A 20244-nucleotide genomic window follows, 5' to 3' on the forward strand; every position below is an offset into this window, starting at 1 on the left:
CCATCCTGCGGCTGGTGGAAACTCCAAATCCCTCCCATAGGGATTTCACTAACGTTCTTCCCAAAGAACCCAAGTGCAAAACACAAACAAATTTTATTAATAATTCATCCTCCTAATACAAGAGCAAATGCCTCTATATATAGGCCTTAAAAGAAACTAAAAGACAATTTTGCCCCTTGGACTTACATAAAACAAATCCCTTAAGGGTAAAAAAGAAAAATGCATAATTAAATAAAAATTACAATTAATAAAATAAGATAAATTGAAGGGATCTCGGCCGTCGATCTTCAGCTCCTCCTCGGATAGGCATGGACGGTTGGATGTCCGCATCATTAATTTCAAATACAAATCAATCCCTAAATTAACCCAACCAAATTAGGAAATCCCAAAAGGGGTGGAGAGGATGGTTCGGCCGGCGGCTAATGGGGTGGAGCCGGCGGCATGGGTTCGGGTATGGAGGGATTACGGGTGGAGGTGAAAATCCGGCGGCCAAAACGGAGATGAGGAGAAGGAAGAAAATGAAGATAACGATGAGGAGCAAAAAGAAAGAACAAACAAAAAACAAGAGGCAAAATATTAAAGATACAACCGCGAGCCCGGACACATCCTGCGGCTGACGGGTACTACGTTGCCCTTCTCCAAGGGACTTCACGCCACGAGCCCGGACCCATCCTGCGGCTGGTGGCAATTCCAAATCCCTCCCATAGTGATTTTACTAACGTTCTTCCCAAAGAACACAAGTGCAAAAACACAAATTTTATTAATAATCCATCCTCCTAATACAAGAGCAAATGCCTCTATATATAGGCCTTAAAAGAAACTAATAGACAATTTGCCCCTTGGGCTTACATAAAATAAATCCCTTAAGGGTAAAAAAGAAAAATGCATAATTAAATAAAAACTACAATTAATAAAATAAGATAAATTGAAGGGATCTCGGCCGTCGATCTTCAGCTCCTCCTCGGATAGGCATGGACGGTTGGATGTCCGCATCATGATGTCATGCCATTTGATTTGCAACAAGAAGATCTGAATGTTGGTTTCTTTGATGGTAACAGAAACAAGATATGTACTTTAAACACAAGCCAACAACAACAAAAATTTAAAAAAAAAATGCATATAAAGAAAATAACTATTTAAAGTTGTCTTAAACTTTAATTAATATTCTCAAATTTTTATTGATTATTACTGATCAGGGAAGAGGAAGATAACTGAGATTAAAGAGGAGGGAGATTGGAGTTATTTTGATATGTTGATGTTTGCATTACACCCTTAATTTATGCAATTTATTACATTATACTTTGCGGCTAGCGCAATTTTTACTTGATATGTACTTAAATTGGTTCTTCTAACTAAATTAGAATGTTAATATGTCAATCTTTTAATATATTAAATGGTAATGCTAATATATTACTTTGTATCTTCATTTTAATTTAACGCAATTGTTTGATTGTAAACCTAAAAAAACTTTGTTATAAAGTATTAGAAATTGTCTTTTTTAAACAGATTTAAATGAAAAAAATGACTCTTAATAGGACACAATGGAGAAAAAGGATTCATGTAGCCAACCTCATGTGATAGGATAAAGGCTTGATGCTGTTATTATTGCAATTGTTTGATTGTGTCTACCTACAAATCCTTTGAGGCATAGATGAAAGATGACTCAATATCCAAAAGCATAATTTTAAACCTCAAGTTTGGTCTTTTAAAAGAGAATTCTTAAAATGGTCCAACTCCCTCTCATTCTCACCATCTCCAGCCTTAACCAAATTTATAAAAACCTCAATGACAAAAAACAAGTAAGTCATACACAAAGCTCAAGGGAGACAGAATTAGAATGACATACAATAAATGAAAGTGAGGAAATCGCGCATAGTGCTCGTAGGAAGAAACATTGGCGTGACCTACAGCATATGCAGTGAAAAAGCCATGAAGAGAGTTCGTTGGAAAGGCATTTACAAGACCGACACAAAGGAGAAGAGGTCATAATATCTATGGGCTTAAGTAAACTCTTAATCGAACCATGTCGGCAAGCAGTCTTCACCATCTCCCATGCCAACAAACTTGTAGGCCAACTCTCTCAATCTCAATTTCTCCCTCATTCCTTTTCTAATTCTCCATCTCTCATTCTCTCTCTAACACTCATTCTCTCTCATACTCTCACTCTCCATCTCTCCTCTCCTCTCTCTATCTCTGTCTCAATATCCCTCACTCCCTCTTTCCCTATCTTCTCTCATCTTTTTTTCTCTCTCACTTTCACACTCTAAACTTATTGATAAAAAATGAGAAGAAAAAATATTAGAAAAGAAGAAAAAGAAAAAGGAAGAAAGATGAAATATCAAGTGTTCGCCTCATCAGCTCATCGCAAGTTGATCGTTTCCTCAATACCATTTCTCACACAAGATATAATGCAAAGCAAGCTCATGCCAATGCATAGGTACCCGCAACATCTTAACGTGGCAAGGAAATCCTTTGTTGCATTAATTTTTCCTCGTGCAGATCACCCATACGTACCTGGGAGTGGTAGGGAGAGTAAACATTCACATCTTTCTTGGTGAAATGGTAATGAAGATCCATGCACCTAAAAATATAAGTACATGTATGTTTCCTTCTTGATGTTAGGAAAGTTTTATTTGTAAAACTTTAAGCATACATGAAAACTCATATTTGCCTTTCATAGCATAATGGTAGTGGATATACACGCCTGTCTTGGCATGAAAAGCAGGCTCAGCATTCTGATGCAAGCAAACTAGAAAGAAAGAGCCAAAAAAGGAGAACACTATAACTAGTAGAACAAAATTCAATTCAAACTAGAATGTTGACATCCAAACAAACACCAAGACAAACGAAACAAAATTAAAATTAAGAAACAATATCCTCAGAACAATAGGCAAGCGGTTTCCTCACATGCAACAAAAAGTAGGTAAAATAAGATAAGTGTTTAAGGGCTTGCAAACCAAGGGTTCACCACAGCTACAAGATCCAACATCCAACAAAACTCCTCCGGCAAATGTCACCAAATCAGCCAACAAACACCTTCCAATAGCTCAAGAAGAAAGATACAAGTGGAGTGGAACTGGCGGAGAGAAGAAGAGGTTAGAAGCCCAAGACGAAATAGAGGAAGAAAGAAATGGAACAAGCTCTCAAGCTTTTCCAAAAAGGAAGAAGAAACCCTCAGGTTTTAGAGACTTTTCTCAAGATAATCAACAACCTTCTTTGCTTCAAAACATCTCCAATTTATAAGAGAAAAGGGGACAGCCAAAACTCCATTCCACCTCCAACCGAACCAATCAGGTAAGGTTAAATAGAAGGCCATAAATTATTCTAGAACAACACCCGAAAAGGCCACACATAAAATAGAGAAAGGCAGCCACGTGACAAGTAGCCAAGGGAGGAACCGAAGGGGCAGCACAAGGGATCGGAACCAGCAACCAGGGGGGCAAGAACAGACCACGGGAAGGAGAGCCAAGGGGAAAAACCAAAGAGACAGAGAAATGAAATGGCCAAATTCCACTCCACTTAATGAGCTAATCAAGAGGAATAACTTTACATATTAATGAGCTAAATATCAGCTCAAGCAATTATGAGCTAGAACCAAGTAGCTCCCAAAGAACACAGTCAAAACCCGAGCAGCCAGGCCCAACCAGAGAAGCAACCAGCAGCCTAAAGACCAAAGAATCCAAGTATCTAGCACACCCAAGGTTTGCCATGCCCAAGCACTACCTACTCATGATCATTGGATGTTTTCCATCATAGGATAGCATAAAAAAAACCAAAAAACTATAATATTCAAATTACAATAAAAAACGAAAATAAAATGAAATTTGCATGCATCACATTACCTCGATACCCTCTACATGAGGGTGACACTAGAATGCTGTCGAAATTTTTAATGACATGGCTTAAAATATAACAAACTTAAATGAATTCATAAACCTTGAGAAATTAACAAAAATGAAAATAATATTAAAAATGACATTAAATGAGCATTAAACTTGACATAGAAGCAATATTAAAGAACTTGAAAAAGAATCATAAAAATGCAAAATTAAAAACAAAGTTAGACTTTACAAGGGACTAATAATTGACTTAAAAGCTCACATATGAGCACAAAAACACCTTGACTTCTCTAAGAAATTTCCTAAACACTCAGAATCCTCAAGAACATGCCCAGTGAGTCGAGCATGAAATAAAAATTAATAAGGGTGGATTCCTATTTATAAATGGAAGAGCAATTTCTTACAAAGCCCACTCAAGTACAATACAAGCCATATACAAATAAGTTATGCCTCTTTGAAAACACAAAAAATATTCCAATTCATGGCACTCACCCAAATCTACAACACGCACATAAGCAAATGTGCGCAATCATGAATTCAAAATAATAAATGCATGTGAATAATTTCCACATAATATTTTCAAGAAAATCAAACAATTTTGTGCTTACATAAAGTAGATTAACCCACTATATTTCATAAAACGTATGGGGGATTTAAATGACGTGCACATCAACCGCTTAAATCAACACATGTCTTAAGTGATAGTACAGTCCCATGATGGCAATACACTTCCGTGAACAGCCAACATGGTAGCCCCCAAGCTTTTTGAGCGTTCATATATACACGTGAAAAAAAATTTCTTTTCCAAATAGAACCAAAATAAATCATTATCATGTGTCATGGGCCATGAATTTTTTTCGAAAAGACTTGCATATACATCAAATCATTATTCAAAATTACATAATGTAGGCACGCCTTGAGGCCCACCTCAGCGCAATTCCAACAAAAAAAGGCTCGAAGCATATACCTTGACCATTTTTTGTGAGGCGTGCATCTCAGTTTGCTTGACTGTCTTAAGGCGTGCCTTGCCTCACTAGCATGAGGCATAGGCCTAACCTTATTTGTATATGTTTGTAATGAAAACTTACCTAAATCCTAAATTAAAGCCTCTAACAAATCATGCCTTTATGCCTCCCGAGCCACAGTAGCTTACTCTTGACTGCCTTGACCTTCAACCAATCGCCTCTGCCAAAAACCATCGTAGTTGTAGCCATACTATTTCAACTTGGGAGGTATTGGACTTCATAGGTTATGAGGTAGGGGAGAAAGCATGTTACGATGACGGCTCAAAAGAAGATTCCTCAAGGATGATAGTGTATATGACTTCTGAATTATTGTCATACTCAGCTTTCTTTAGAAAATAAATGTGGATGAGTTGGAACTAAGAACGAAAGAATTTGGAGTTATACTTGATGGTATATAATATTTTTATACAATTCATATATTTATGTTGTGTTGTTCTTTTGATGTTTGAATTTCAATTCTATTTCATGCAAAATTATCAGTCATTATTTTACGTTTTCTAAATTTTTTATTTCATATGTATGCATATTTATTATTTCATAATACAATAGAAAGTAAATATTTTATCTTTTAACAAATTAATTGATTATTATACAAAAAAATTACTTTAAACTTTATTTTCATTTTATGCATTATTTTTATTTTGAGGCTTGCATCTCCAAATGCATTGATGCTTACGCCTCACTTCATGGACAAAAAATGCCTAAATACTCAATTGCGCAATTTTAAACCTTGCATCAAATCATCGAAAGTAAATTTGTTTGCATTGGCTACAACGTGTTAAACGCTCAAACTTAATATCTAAGAATATAAAGCAATCTAAAAAAGACAAAATGAAATCTATCCCGCTCTGATGAAAAACTCTAAAAGGATATGCTTACTTTCAAAAAATATATATATATGTTAAACTCTTTTTCAAAAACAAACAAATTAGCATGCCACATAAGGATCTTGAGTAGGCTACTTTGCCTGCTTGGTTGAGTTGTCAGTCCCATGTTTCAAGTACGGACCACCTAATAAGGACTAGAGTCAATAAGTCTTATAAACTATGAGTGTTCGACCAACAAATTTCAAATATTTCATGATGAAACAAGCACTTTAAAATCATATTCTTATTTTAATTAAATAAATACATAAATGAACATACTACTACAAAATTCACAAAGATATTTTATTTCATGTAGCATTAGACCTTCAAAGCCTCTCTTAAAAAGATATTTTATTTTAAAATTCAAACTCTCGAAGTCCCCTCACTTATATGATAGCTCATAAAGTTAATATTTGAATCTAATCCCCCATAAGCAAGAAGGCAAAGTTCACAAGATTCTAGTTGCCAGGTGCAAAAATATCAGCCTGATGATAATCGTGTTGATTAAAAAATCTGAACCGACGGGATCTTATTTTCTAAATGCCCCTAAATCACAAGATAGATTAACAGAAAAAAGTGCCTCTCTCTTCTTAGAGAGATAGGGGATGAGAGAGTCTAGAACAAGAAATAGAAGGATTCTTTCTCTCCATATATATATATAGAGAGAGAGAGAGATAAAGAGGAAGAAGAAGATGGAGTAGACGTTGATGAAGTAGAAGAATAAACATAAGGGAGGGAAAAGAGAGAGTGATGGATGGGGAAAGGAGAAGAGTGGTCTGGTGGTGGCCAACAGCAGTGTCATGGAGTGAGCAAAACGCAAAGAAGTGGCTACGGCTAGGCTAGGGAGGTAAGTAGGGAGGCAACAGTGGACAGCTTGTGGGCTTGGAGGCTTCGAGTTATTAAAAACTAAATTTAATTTTAATTTTTTTATAACAACAATAAATAAATTTAAATTTAAATTCATTTTGACTTGCTCGCCAATTTTTCATCGCTCGCACAAGCCAGATTTCATCTCATTCAATGTGAGGAAATTTATTTCATAATTTTCTCAGCAAGCACCTGGCCAATAGGGTTGTCCATTGCAAGCAATTAGGGCACACCAGCCACAATGGCACAATTCTTTTACGAGTAGAACAAGCAATTTCACGTAATGTCGCACAAGGGATTTATCGTTTTTGTCCAGTTTCACTCAAGGTGATCACAAGATGTACTACTTGGAAAGCAACAACAAAGTCCATTTCACCAACATACGATGTTCAAGTGTCGTCACAGGATGTTGCATATATAGTTTGTTGCCTTCATCGTTGTTCGATCGAGTCACACGCGAGCAATATTTTTTTGGTAAATTTAGCTTTCGGAACAAATTAGTGCAATCCGTTTGATTTTAAGCAGCTTTGAGGCATTTCAATCTCTCTATGCATGACTTCGAGGTGTTTCAAGTTCGCTACACACGACATTATAATGGGTGGTAGTCATCCTCTTCACATTCATTTGAATTCAATTTTGGCATGTATATCGAGGTCAATGCTGATTAGTGTACAAACTAAAAGAATGCATTTAATATCGAGAGTTGTTGGTCTTAGAATGCCTGAGTTATTAAAAAAGAATCCAAACCTCTTGAAATATCTTCGTCAAGTTTTTTCAAGACATGTGGTGAAGGAGGTGATTTAGAAAGTGCTGCCCCCAAGCAACTAACAGCAGTTGCCTGCAAATGGTTTTAAGATAAGAAACATAGCAATAAACATTACAACAAGAACAAAGTCAAATGGAACAAACCAGGAGGCCAATGTGTTCAGATTTAAAGTCAAGGTCGCTCTTTATCCAATCATGCACAGAAAAAATTGTATTTGGCAAAAGGTCTTCTGGCATTCGAGCATACCTGTTATAGAAAAGGATGAGAAAAAACTTCAGGCAGTTGAGGTAAGTGCCTAAAAGCTTTATATTTAAAAATTATTCAAAGATGTTCTAAAATTAAAAACTAACTTAGAAATGCAGAATAATTACGGAGGTTCAAAAGAAAGGCCGTCTTAACCATATATTCTTTCATAAAGATAGCAGTTGTCTTTCAAAAGATATAAATTAACTGGAGTAATAAAGCATATTAAATGAAAAAGATACAATATGCAGAAAGGAACCATACGGTGTAGCAGATAATAGAAGTATTAAGACTTTGAACAAGGATACCAGCAATCCATCATGGCTTTCTCGCTTTATCAGGTACAGAACACCTGTATTGTAAAAACAAAATTGAAAAACATAAATTTTAGATCTACAAAGGTTGTGTAGCCCCGTAGCAACCATGAACATTTAATGTTATACAGGGTCAGGTAATTTGAACTGATATATAAAATAGTAATTACGCTTCCAAAGGGGTATGGAGATCTTATAATTAAAAGATTTTACTAAATTGCTGTATTTGTCAAAAATAGTTAAAAGTATCTTGGTTGAATCATCTAAATAAATGCACCATGCAGATTAAAATTAGTCCGTTAATTTTATATGGCACTCAATATTCATTTTAGTATTATGACATTTTTGTCAACCTCACGTAGTGGGATAAATGTTTGATGTTATCGTTGTTCTGTTATGACATTTTTGTTCGTAAATCATAAGATAGTTGTTCATGCTTCTATGTACATATCAAAACTAAACATACAACAGGTTCAACAGTTTTGTTGTCACCGTATCAAACTAAATAATGAATTGAATAAACCAATAAATAGCGCAACTAGAAAATTTAATTTTCTCTCGGAAGATATGATGAAGAAATTAAACGATTACAAGGATTAAATAAATTTATTAGCATCTCCAAGATACAGACCAAGGGCCCAAATTAGCCTTCTGAATAACTTACAGGTGATTACTCATGGAAATCTTTTTGAAAATATTTTCAAGCACCTGTGTGTAACTGCATCAATATTTGGCCAAGTGAGCTGGATAGTGCTGTAAATGACCCACATTTAATGGATTCTCTGTGCTCTGCTAATTGCAGAAAAATAACTGAATGGCCATCCAACATTGCAGCTAAAGTTGAAGATGAGGTAATCCTTATCTGCAAAAGAGAAGGAAAGCTACAGTGTACCAGATGAAACCAGATGACCACACCAAAAATGCAATGAATTACAGAACTAGCAGTACTAAACATGAGTATAATAATTTTAAGGAAAAGGTATATTTATTATCATCTTCATCATCGCCTTATACCCAACTATTCCAAGGGTCATCTTTATCAATTCTTCCTTTTTTTTCAATCATTCTCATGAGTATTGCCTAAGATATAAAATCTATTTTTCGCAAATCTTTTTGAACAAGCCTGGTTACATTAGGTATATTCGTTCATAATTTTCCAATAGAATTACATATTAGATTATTAGATGCGTTTCTTATCCCTTGCTGCAAATGTCCAAACTACTTTCAGTCCATTTTAAATTATCTTATTTTTAATAGATGCAGCTCAAACCAGTCATATGTGGGAACCATTAACTAAGCATTTCCTTCATTCCTCCCACCCACTCCTCTTAGGAATCGGAAGCAGGTCACGAGCTCGGAAAGCCGTGAGAGCAGCTAGAGCTACTGCGCCTATTGGGAAATAAATTCAAAAAACGTTAAGGAAAATTAAGGAAGAAATAGGAAGGGAAGTAGAGGAAGTAGGTTTTTAAGAGGGAAAGGTGTTTGGTTGTATGAGGAGGAAGTGTAATTGAGGTAAAACTTCAATGCTTTTATTTTCAGAGATTGATTTTTTATTAAAATGCATGTATAAATGAAAAAATTTATGCATTAGGTCACTTATAAGAGGAAAAGAAGTCAGGGTGTTTTAGGAGAGCAAATTCATCTGACTACCCTAGAGAACGAGATAAAATACTCAATCTATAGTATAACAAATAGTGACATTTATATATAATTGTGATATCATGATTATGAATTGTGGTAGCATTATTCCTATAGTAATCATGTTATTCATTTAGAGGTACAATTGAGTTCAGCAATTGTTTAATTGAGTTTAATGGATATACAGATGTATGCTATGAAATTGTGAAACTTAAGAAAAGGTAAATGAAAAATGTCATATTATGGAGGTAGACCCACACAAGTAAAAGCAAAAGACCTGACGAGATCAGCCTTAAGGACCACACATAAGGTACCTGACACCTCTTCTAAAAAGTTAAAAATTCGGATCCAACCCTGAAGAAATGAGCAGTGTGTAAATATCCATAGTCATCATATGACTTGCCTAAAGTGTTAAAAAATAAACATAATAAGAAATATGTGAAAAGTTAAAAAATACATATAGTGATTTGTATTGTTATGCAATGATTATTTATACAATTTATGATTTTTATAGAAATGTAGATATCATTTATAATTGAATGCAAATTATATATTTTTTAAATTCTTGTACTAAGATTGTTTATTTCATTGAACTTTTAGCTCACTAGCAGTGATTGTATTACAGAAAAAGGAAGTAGTCAATGGGGCCTACCCGGGTAGGAAGGTGACTGCATTTTTGTGTACATACTTTTTGGTGTGCATAGAAAAAAGAACAAGAAGCTTTACAGTAAGACTTTTGGGTATTTAAAATTTATTTGAAAGTTAGTAAAGCTCTGTATTTTATTTGAGGTATTTTGAATATGCTTCCAAATATGAAATTTGTAGATAAATTATTAAAACGGGAAAATTTATTGTGCTTGGACAGTATGATAGATTGTTCCTACTCACTCGATCCTGACAGAAGTAATTCAAGATGAGTGTTAATAAGAGATATGTCTATTCAGATCCTCTCTATCTGTTACACTCCACGATGACTGAAGAAGATCAAAATGAGGTGTGATAAGATGTCACATAACTAGTACTAGGATATTACTTATTAATGAATCTTAGTAATATTCTTGACTAGACATTCATTCTTTGTGAGCTAATATTATTTTAGGTTCATCACCCTCACTAAACAATTGTGAAGGGTGAATTGATTTAGCTTTAAGTTTACCTTTAAATATTTGAATTTGATAGATGTTGAGTTTTAAAATTTGATAATTTAGCCCTTTGGTTGAGATTAATTTTCAGCATGGCCATCATTGGGATGAAATTTTAGTTAAGAATATTTATATTTCATCAAAGTTTGGATGTATTTAGAAAGATAGAATTCCCTCTGATTAAGAATTTTTATCAAGTGCCTATCATTGAGGTGAAATTGATGTGGCCTAAAATATATATTTGTAGTTTATGGCATGAGAATTTAATTTTGAGAATTTATCCCTCTGGTTGAGATTTATCATCAATATGGCCATCATCAAGGATTTAATATAATTTGTATTTTTATTACCTAAATCTTATCAACATTTTTGGCCCAGCAATAAAAGATCAATTTCGATATCAACTTTGTGAATTATTACACAAGCGTTGAATTCAAAATTTTGCATCTTTAAAATGAATTTTCTTTAAAGAGGGTTTGAAGGCCTAATGTGAATTTAAAATCAAATATCTTTGTGGATTTTACAATCATGCATTCGCTTATTAATTCAAATCGTGTTGACTCTAGTCCTTTCAAGGAAGAGAATTAGACCTGAAATTTGAATTCAGGTTTAACCCATGTAGCAATCTTAGACCTCAAGTTTAGAAATTCAATTTGACGGTCGGAGCGCATGCAGATGCTCAACTTGAAAATATGATTTTAGTTTAGCTCTCTTTTAATCCCACACACCCTTCTTAAACTTTCATGTTTAAGCATTAAGCATGTTTGTTAAAGCACATGTCGTGGATTTAAATCTCCATTTTTTAAATGATGTTGAAGCACTTGCATACTTTCAATGCATTTGTATAATACAAATGCTTGTTTTTACTATACTGACACTTTTTGTGCATTCGCATGATGCAATTGTATGCCTTTTGGTGGTTTGCACAGCATATTCACACACTTTCAATTTACTAGCGCACTTTTCAGTGCACTTACAATACACTTGCATGCATTTCGGTGTATTTACACAGTGTATTCACAACATTTGAAATTGATTGCATGCAGTTGAATGCAATTGCATGATTTTCGGTGCAATCACACACTTTTTAGTGCCTTGGCTTGCTTCCCAAAGAAATAGCATACTTCTTGAGGCAATGATATTTCCTCCCCCCTAAACTATAAAATCTTTTTTTTAGTCATTCAGTTCAACTCCTGGTTCAACTCTGATCAAATCATTTAACATTGAACCTCTCATATTTCTAGTTTGATGTTCGATCCAATTTTCACAACCATGTATAAGATAGCCTATAATTTAGCAAAAACGAACCTATAATTTAAGAAATAAGAACGCTTTTTTAAATAATGGTGTCATTGAACCATAAAAAGACATCTTACTTTGGAAAGAGAATTTTTTGTAGCTATTGTGATGTGATTTTAGGAAAGAGTTTGTTCTCATAACATGGTGCAGTAATAAATATTTATCCTCAGAATTGAATAACAATAATCAAATAATTAATTGCCTAAGATAAGGTGGTAAATTTTGATACGCAAAAATGCTTGAAATATATGTTGTTACGAGAGAAATTAACATTTTTAGTTTAGTCAGATTTGATGTGCGTGTGACTAGTTCCATTAAGAATATTTCATAAAAGTTTTAAGAGAGTTTAGAAATCTATTATGTACTAATAATGAGATTTTTTACTTAATAGATAAAAAATTATTATAAAAATTTAGCTCATTATTAAATAGAATGTGTTATAATTTAAATTATTTTAATATTTAATTATTTTTATATTGAATTAAATTATTTGAATAGATATGAATTGAACCGGCTAGTTCATAAAAATTGGGACTGATTCATTAGTTGGTTGGTTGAACCTGGGGCTGGTTTTTCATTAGGACCGCACCAACCATATGACCGATTCATGGTTAAACTGGTCAAACCAGCCAATCCGATTTTCAAATTCATGATTCTATAATCAAGTATAATTTCTAACATTGTATTTGTCATCTATGTCATACCGACCATAAATCCTTTAGAATCTAACCTACAAGAACTTATATGTCAATTTATGTGAGCTCCAATACTTAGAACCTAATACTTAGAACCTAAAACTTCTTACGTCATATTAAATTCAACTCCTATCCTTCTTCGTTCCACTGGGCTCTCGCCATAGTTCTCCTCGCTCAACATAGCAAGCTATTACACTCGCCACATGTTAATGCTTGTATGTCACATCGCATGACAATCCCTCTAGATCACCACGAGGTGAACAAGGAAAAATATATATACACTACTACCACACCTTACCTATTATAACTTCTATTCTATGAAAATTTTGAATTGTTGGGGAGCACATTATAACATTCCCTAGCATGGGAGTAATTTCAATCAATAACCATCCATACATCTATAGAGCTATTAAAATCATTTCTAGATTCTAGGCTGATAATTTAAATTATATAAATTATAAATAGACATACCTGTCAAAATTCTACATATAACAATGGTGTACATCCAAAATATCAAAACCAGCACCTTATTTGGGTTCTACTTAATCAAATTTTTTATCTGAAATAATCTTTAACATAATAGGGTTTGATTTAAACTCAGTAAAATAAATAATTTAAGAACAAAAATAATTAACAAAAAATTTAATTAAGTTCGTATCTGATATCATATGTTACATGTAGTCTTCGTATAAGAAACATCTAATTTAATATCTAATGTTTTCGTAAACAAGATGTCTAATTAAAACGATTTCAGAGAAAATATTGAAGTTAAGGTATAGATCACATTTCATCTATAATAAATAAACTTCCAATGAATTACTTTTATTGTTTGCATTTCTTATATACAAGTCCTACTTTCGGTTTTAGAATAGATCATGTATATGGAAGTAGTTCATTTTGCTTTCGTAAGCTCGAAAGCTATATGATGATGACTCTGGCGGTCCCACTTTTGTTGCCCTAATTATACAGGTTAATTTACATCTCTTGCTAGGAAGACCCTTTGACCTTCAACTAGACTCGCCTTTGTCGTCCAACATGTACAATTCAACATCTTATTATTCTATCAACATACATAATTTTTCTGAAGCTACTTTCATAACATTTCATTGTTCGAACATTTTGTTGTATGCATCACATTTTTATTTTATAATTTTATGCATATATGTGATTCATAAAAGTGAAAGATGCATTCCCATTTCATAAAATAATGATCTTACCGCTTATGTCCTTGCCATTAAGAGACAACACAAGTCGGCTTTCGTCTCCTTAATTCCTATTCCTTTTTTGTTGTCTCCCTCTGCAAAAGTTCTTAAGGTTTTGATGGTTCCCCCAATTCAAACACCATTGTTGCCACCTATTTTTGACCTATCGCCTCGAAGATTGCTCGTACTCATATTAGTAAATAATGTGCCTCATGCTATTAGCACTTCTTATTCCTTCGCAAATGTTGAAAGTGGCTTGTTCTATTTATGATTGCATAGATATTCTTCCATCTATTACCCTTTATAGTTTCATCAAGACTTGATTCCATCTCAACCACTTTCTTTTTTCTATTGTAGGAAATTCTACTTAGGCCGCCCCAACCTAAATGTTACTTGCACATTCAAGTTAAATTTAAACTTGACTGGTGAATATTCAGTTGTACTCAGTGATCATCATCATATCATTATAAGACTATCATTAGAAGCAGATTATACATAACCTTTCTCGCAACAAACATATTATGTCAGTAGATATCATATGTGCATGCTGAAGTGGTCACCCCATTTTGACGTTGTAAGGGTAGGTTTTCTTCGGCTCTGTTTGTATTATTTTAACCAATTCATTTTATACACATCGGGGCAAATATTTGATAAACCTTTGCAAGTTGATGCTACTCCTGCTCTTCTTTTCCAGCCATCTATGGCAAAGTTTTAGGTGAAATGAAAGTTACTTCTCCGCTTGAAAAAGATATGTGAATTGGTTCACCACCTTATGAATATTGGCATAAAGTAGAATTTGAAAACATCCCCCATAGTAATCCTTGGGCACAGTTGCTCTTTATGCTTCAAGGTTCATCTAAAACTACAGAGATCAAGCATTCAAGCATAAGAGGTACATTCAAATGTTTAAATCCTTCACTCTACCACAATGGTTGCTGCTAATTCATCGATTTAAATTTGCACCTTGAATTTTAAATCGATGGACTTCCCTTTAGATTCTAAGCCTGATTTGTTGGCCCCTTTTAATCCTACAGAAAATGATCTCTAAATCATTTGCAAATAATATCATGAATATTGGTCCATTTAGTCTTAAGTTCTTCGTTTCCCTCCTATTTTTGAAGATATCAATGATCATAATTCACAGCTCTCTCTTGATTCTGATGGGATTCTTATGAGTAATGACACATTGATAGGGGGCTGTAAATTATGTTTACAGAATCAAGGTAAAATAAAAAAACCTATTACTACTCCCGTATTTTCACCAGGATTTAAGCAGGGTGGTCCAAATAATTGATTTTCTAGCTCTGTTAATACTTAAGCTTTCTATTATCTTTATTTTATCTTATATATTTTTCATGTCTCAGGAAATTCTTTGTCATAAATGTCTTCTTAAAAAAAGGAAGATCGAATAAATAAACTTTATTTCTTGGGGTATCTATTATATAGTTCATCTAACTATTTATAAAATTAATCTTTCGAACTATTTTATTATCCAACTTGGAAGCACAATGATACGGGAGGGGGCAATATGCCAAAGGCGATAAGGGCAATAGATTATGCACCCCTTGTGTGGCTCATTAAACCTATCATTACATATGTAAGAGGAGGAATTAAGGAAGGGATTAATTAGGAGATGTTTCTTAATTAAAAAGTGATAGTTTGTGGGCTGATTTGAAGGGGATTAATGAGGGGGATTAATGAGGAGATGTTTTCTAATAAAAAAGGGCAAATTTGGTGGCTGGTTTGGGGTCTGAATTGAAGGAGATTAATTAGAAGATACTTCCTAAGAGGGCTGATTTGGGAACTGAATTGAAGGAAATTAATTAAGAGATATTTCCTAATTGAATATAGCTGATTTGGGGGCTAATTTGAGAGGAAATTGGGGGATGGTTGTTTCGGAATTTATTGTTTTATTTTTTGCTATAAGTAGTAGGATTTATGTTATGTTTATATGGAGAATTTGAATTGAGTGTTGTGGTTTTTTTATTGTGAGGGATCATAGCGGCGTCTAGGATTTCGGAGAGAAGATCCTCTTCTCGAAAGAGGACCATTGTATCTTGATTTGTTCGTATTTGATTTTCTATCAATAAGAACATGTTTTTTGTTGAATCTCTTAGAGTTTATTGTTGTTTTTGATATCAAGGCGCATCAAATTAGTATCAGAACGGTGTCCTGGACCAAAATCACAATTTTCTTCACTATTTTTGCTGTGTACTTCCTTCCCGCGCCGATTTTTTGTTGTTTGAAGAACGTAGTTGCTCATTTTTCTTGTTTTTTGTGGTTTGGAACTTAGATTTATGAATGGGTGCAAAGAAGGTTGATGCGTTGGAAGGGGGAGTGGAGCAAATCAAATCTGGGATGAAGGAAATGTTTTCAACTCTGCAAAATCGGATGGAGAGCCGATTGGGAGGGATAGAAGAGATGATAAAGAAGCTCATGGAGATGCAATCCAGTCTCCCACCAGCAGTTTCAATTGCTAACCCTCAACACAATTTAACCAGGGTTCCCTGGGCCGAATCGAAGGGTAAGGAGATCAAACGAGAGGAGTTCGACGAGGCGAGTTTCTTCCATCAAGAACCACCCCCGAGGGCTCCGAGAAGGGGTGGATCAGGGTTTCCGAATGAAGGGACAGCAGGAAGAGAGTTCTATGGTAGGATTTATGGAGGAGGTAGTAGGGCGACCGACCACTATGGGAGGCTATTTGGGCAAAGAGAGTGGACAACCGGAGAGGGACATGGACAAGCCAACCCATGGGGATCGGGCCATGGGAAGCAGATGGAAGAAAGGTGGGATGACCACCCTCAATACATACAGGAAACTATCTACGGGAGGGAAAGTTGGCGTGGAGAAGCGGAGGTGAGGAAGTTGAAGTACTGGTGTTCAAAAGAGAAGGATGCACATAATTGGGTATACTGAGTGGAGAGCTATTTTACGGTGATTGCGTTAAGAGAGGAGGAGAAACTTACAACCACACGGTTATGTCTAGAGGGGAAAGCTCTCGCTTGGTTCCAAGTGAGAGAGGCAAGATACCCAATCCGTTCATGAGAGGAGTTTAAGGATTGCTTGTTGAAATGTTTCCAAGCCATTCGAGAAGGAGACCTACATGAGCAATCCCTTGCCTTGAAACAGGAGGGAACTGTATGGAGTACAGTGAGAGGTTTGAGTTGTTGTCAAGGAGGCTGAGGAAAATTTCAGAGGAAATATTGGAGAGAAATTTTATGAAGGGCCTCAAGCCCAACATACGAGCGGACCTTCGATTGTTGAGGGGTTGAAGGAGACGATGGAGCTTGCATAGATAGCAAAGGATAGAAGGCGGATGGAGAGAAGCAATAAGAGCAGGGTTGCGAGATGATTTTATAGAAGTACCTAAACTTCATTGGCACCAAGGACCCATATGGTATCATTTCAACGAGAGGCACCAAAGGAGAAGAGTGGAGGAGTTCTTCCCGGTCCTATTTTAGGCTCCTCATAAAGGCAAAGTTGTAGGACAAGAAAGTGAAATGTCTGTGTTTTCTCTGTGATGAGAAGTATGCATCAAGCCATCGATGCAAGGATCTCACATTCTAAGTCCTGGTTTGTGAGGAGCAAGAGACTGATAGCGAGGACCAGATAGAGGAAGCAGAAGAAGGAAGAGAGCATATGCATCTTGATGTGGCAGAAGTGTCCCTAAATTATATAGTGGGATTTACTCTAAATCACACCATGAATTGAAGGTGAGGTGACAGATCGGTAAGCAACCAGCAGGGATTTAGGTGGATAGTGGGGCTACTCATAACTTCATCTCCAACCAGAACGTGGACTAGTTGGGATTAAAGTTGGTGGATACAAGGAGCTTTTGAGTTATGATGGGAATGGGAAATGTAGAGAGGAATAGGGCGATTTGCAGGAGGTTGTTGTTAAAACTCCAAGGTATACAGATAGTGGAGGATTTTATCCCCTTGAGTTTGGGGAGCACTGATTTGATCTTAGGGATGAAGTGGTTACAGACGATCGGGAAAACGAAGGTGGATTTGAAATCTCTATGGAGATTAATGTAAAGGGGAAAAAAGTGGTACTACAGGGATATGTCAGCCTGTACACAACCATGGTCTACTTGGTGGAGTTGTAGAGCCTAGAGGAGTTCCAAGACTCAGAGCTGATGGAGGTCCCTAATTGTGTACAACAGCTTCTGCAGCAATTTTCTAAGATATTTCAGCAGCCTAATGGCTTACCGCCACCCCGAAAGCACAAGCTTGCCATTACCTTGAAGGAGAGAGCATCTCCTATAAGTGTCAAATCAAACTGGCACTCACAAATTTAAAATGATGAGATCGAGAAGCTCATCAGAGAGATGCTTGAGGTAAGAATTATCAGGGCCAGTGTGAGTCCTTTTTTCAGCCCCATGCCACTAGTAAGAAATAAGGAAATAAGTTGGAAGTTTTGCGTGGATTACCAAGCTCTGAACAAGGAAACACTATGCTGGACAAATTTCTTATCCATGTAATCGATGAGTTATTAGATGAGCTGTTTGGAGCGATCTTTTTCTTGAAAATTGACCTAAAGTTAGGATACCACCAGATAAGAATGAAGCCAAGGGATGTACACAAAATAGCTTTCAGGACTCATGAGAGTCACTATGAGTTTTTGGTGATGTCTTTTGGCCTCACCAATGCCCCAGCCACTTTTCAGTCTCTCATGAATTGGATTTTTCAGCCTTATCTTAGAAAGTGTCTTGGTATTTCTTATGACATTTTGATCTATATAGTCATACAGAGGCAGAGCATATGGGTCATCTGAAGCTGGTACTAGAGACATTGAAGGAGCACCAAGTATATGACAACCTGACAAAATTTTTGTTTGCACAACCACAGGTGGAGTACCTGGGATATATGGTGAGCAAAGCAAGGGTAGTAGCAGACCAGTTCAAGATTGAGGCTATGTTTGATTGGCCTTTACCTAAGAACCTGAGGGAGCTGAGAGGGTTCTTAGGCCTCACCGGGTATCACCGGATATGGCATGATAGCATGGTCATTGACTAAGCAGCTGAAGAAGGATAGCTTCAAGTGGAGGGAGGTGGCTACGCAGGCTTTCGAGCAGCTGAAGAAGGTGATGACTAGTGTACCAGTGTTAGCACTTCTCGACTTTAGCAGGCCATTTGTGGTGGAGATGGATTCTTCAGGATATGGTTGGGAGTTATGCTCACACAGGATCAATGACCTATTGCCTATTTCAATCAGGTGATCACAGTCAGGGCGAGACTCAAGTATGTGTACAAAAGGGAGATAATGGTTATTATCTTGGCTATTCAAAAATGGCGACCCTATTTGTTGGGGAAACTTTTCCTAGTCAAGACAGAACAAATGAGCCTAAAGTATTTGTTGGAACAACGAATGGTTACGGAGGAGCATCAACGATGGTTATCCAAGTTGCTTGGATATGACTTTGAGATACAGTACCGATCGGGCTTAGAAAACAATGCAGCAGACGCCTTATCCCGAACAGCCTCGATTAACAGCTTTGTCAGTAGCCATGCTTTTAGATTGGGAAGCTTTGAAATATGAGACTGAATAGGATGAAGGACTGAGGAAGATCAGATCCGATATGCTGCATAACCCAGATAGTCATCATGGTTACAGGTTAAGAGGAGTCCATCTAATGCATAAGGGAGATTTGTTCTACCGAGAGGATCAGGATACATTCCCACACTGTTACAAAAGTGATGTAGACAAAGGGGGGGGTCAACTCATGTCCAAAATAATACGAATTTTGGCTTCCCTTGAGTCTACTATTTGAGCTGAAATTTTAGCTCATTTATGAGCTGGACTTTAGTTCATTTATTGAACTAAGGGTTAGCTCATTATTAGCTAACATTTTAGTTCATTTATTATCTTACTTTTTATTAAATGTTATTTAGGGTTTTAAAGTCTTCTTTTATGATGTCTCTTGGGGTTCCAAAAAGGGTTGGAATCCCAAGTTAGGTGTTTTGTATTCCCATGCAGGACTCCTTGGTTTCCTCCATGGTTTCATTGCATTTGCCCCCTTGGATTCCGGCCGGCTGCTGGCTTCCCGTGCCTGGGCTCTTTCCGTGGTCGTGCCCCCTTGGTTCCCGCTCGGCCTCCTTGGCTCCCGCGGCTACCTCTTTGGTTTCTTGGCTTGGGATTTATTTTTAGGTGTTTTAATGTTATGATGTTTAGGTTCTTGTGATAATTAATGTTAGTGTCTCTCTGTATTCCCTTTCATACCTATATATATGGGGGATTTGTAATGTTTTGAAGAATGTTATGAAATGTTATTTTTGGAAAAGTTTTAACCTACGGGTTTGCTTTGGAAATCCTGCGGGCTCTTTCCACCATTCTTTCTCATCCCCTC

General features: G+C 35.9%; 1 protein-coding gene across 1 annotated transcript in view; it reads right to left on the bottom strand.

The window, feature by feature from the left end:
* The window catches only part of LOC110097045 (HEAT repeat-containing protein 6), a gene marked incomplete in the record, with an annotated part of 130981 nt that overhangs the window by 79444 nt on the left and 31293 nt on the right, over positions 1-20244 (bottom strand). The window contains 4 exon segments of the mRNA XM_028695434.1: positions 7345-7435; positions 7507-7609; positions 7871-7958; positions 8629-8782. Coding sequence (XP_028551267.1) covers positions 7345-7435; positions 7507-7609; positions 7871-7958; positions 8629-8782 — 436 coding nt within the window.

Source organism: Dendrobium catenatum, unplaced genomic scaffold (assembly GCF_001605985.2).
Source record: "Dendrobium catenatum unplaced genomic scaffold, ASM160598v2 fragScaff_scaffold_71, whole genome shotgun sequence".
NCBI lineage: Eukaryota > Viridiplantae > Streptophyta > Magnoliopsida > Asparagales > Orchidaceae > Dendrobium > Dendrobium catenatum.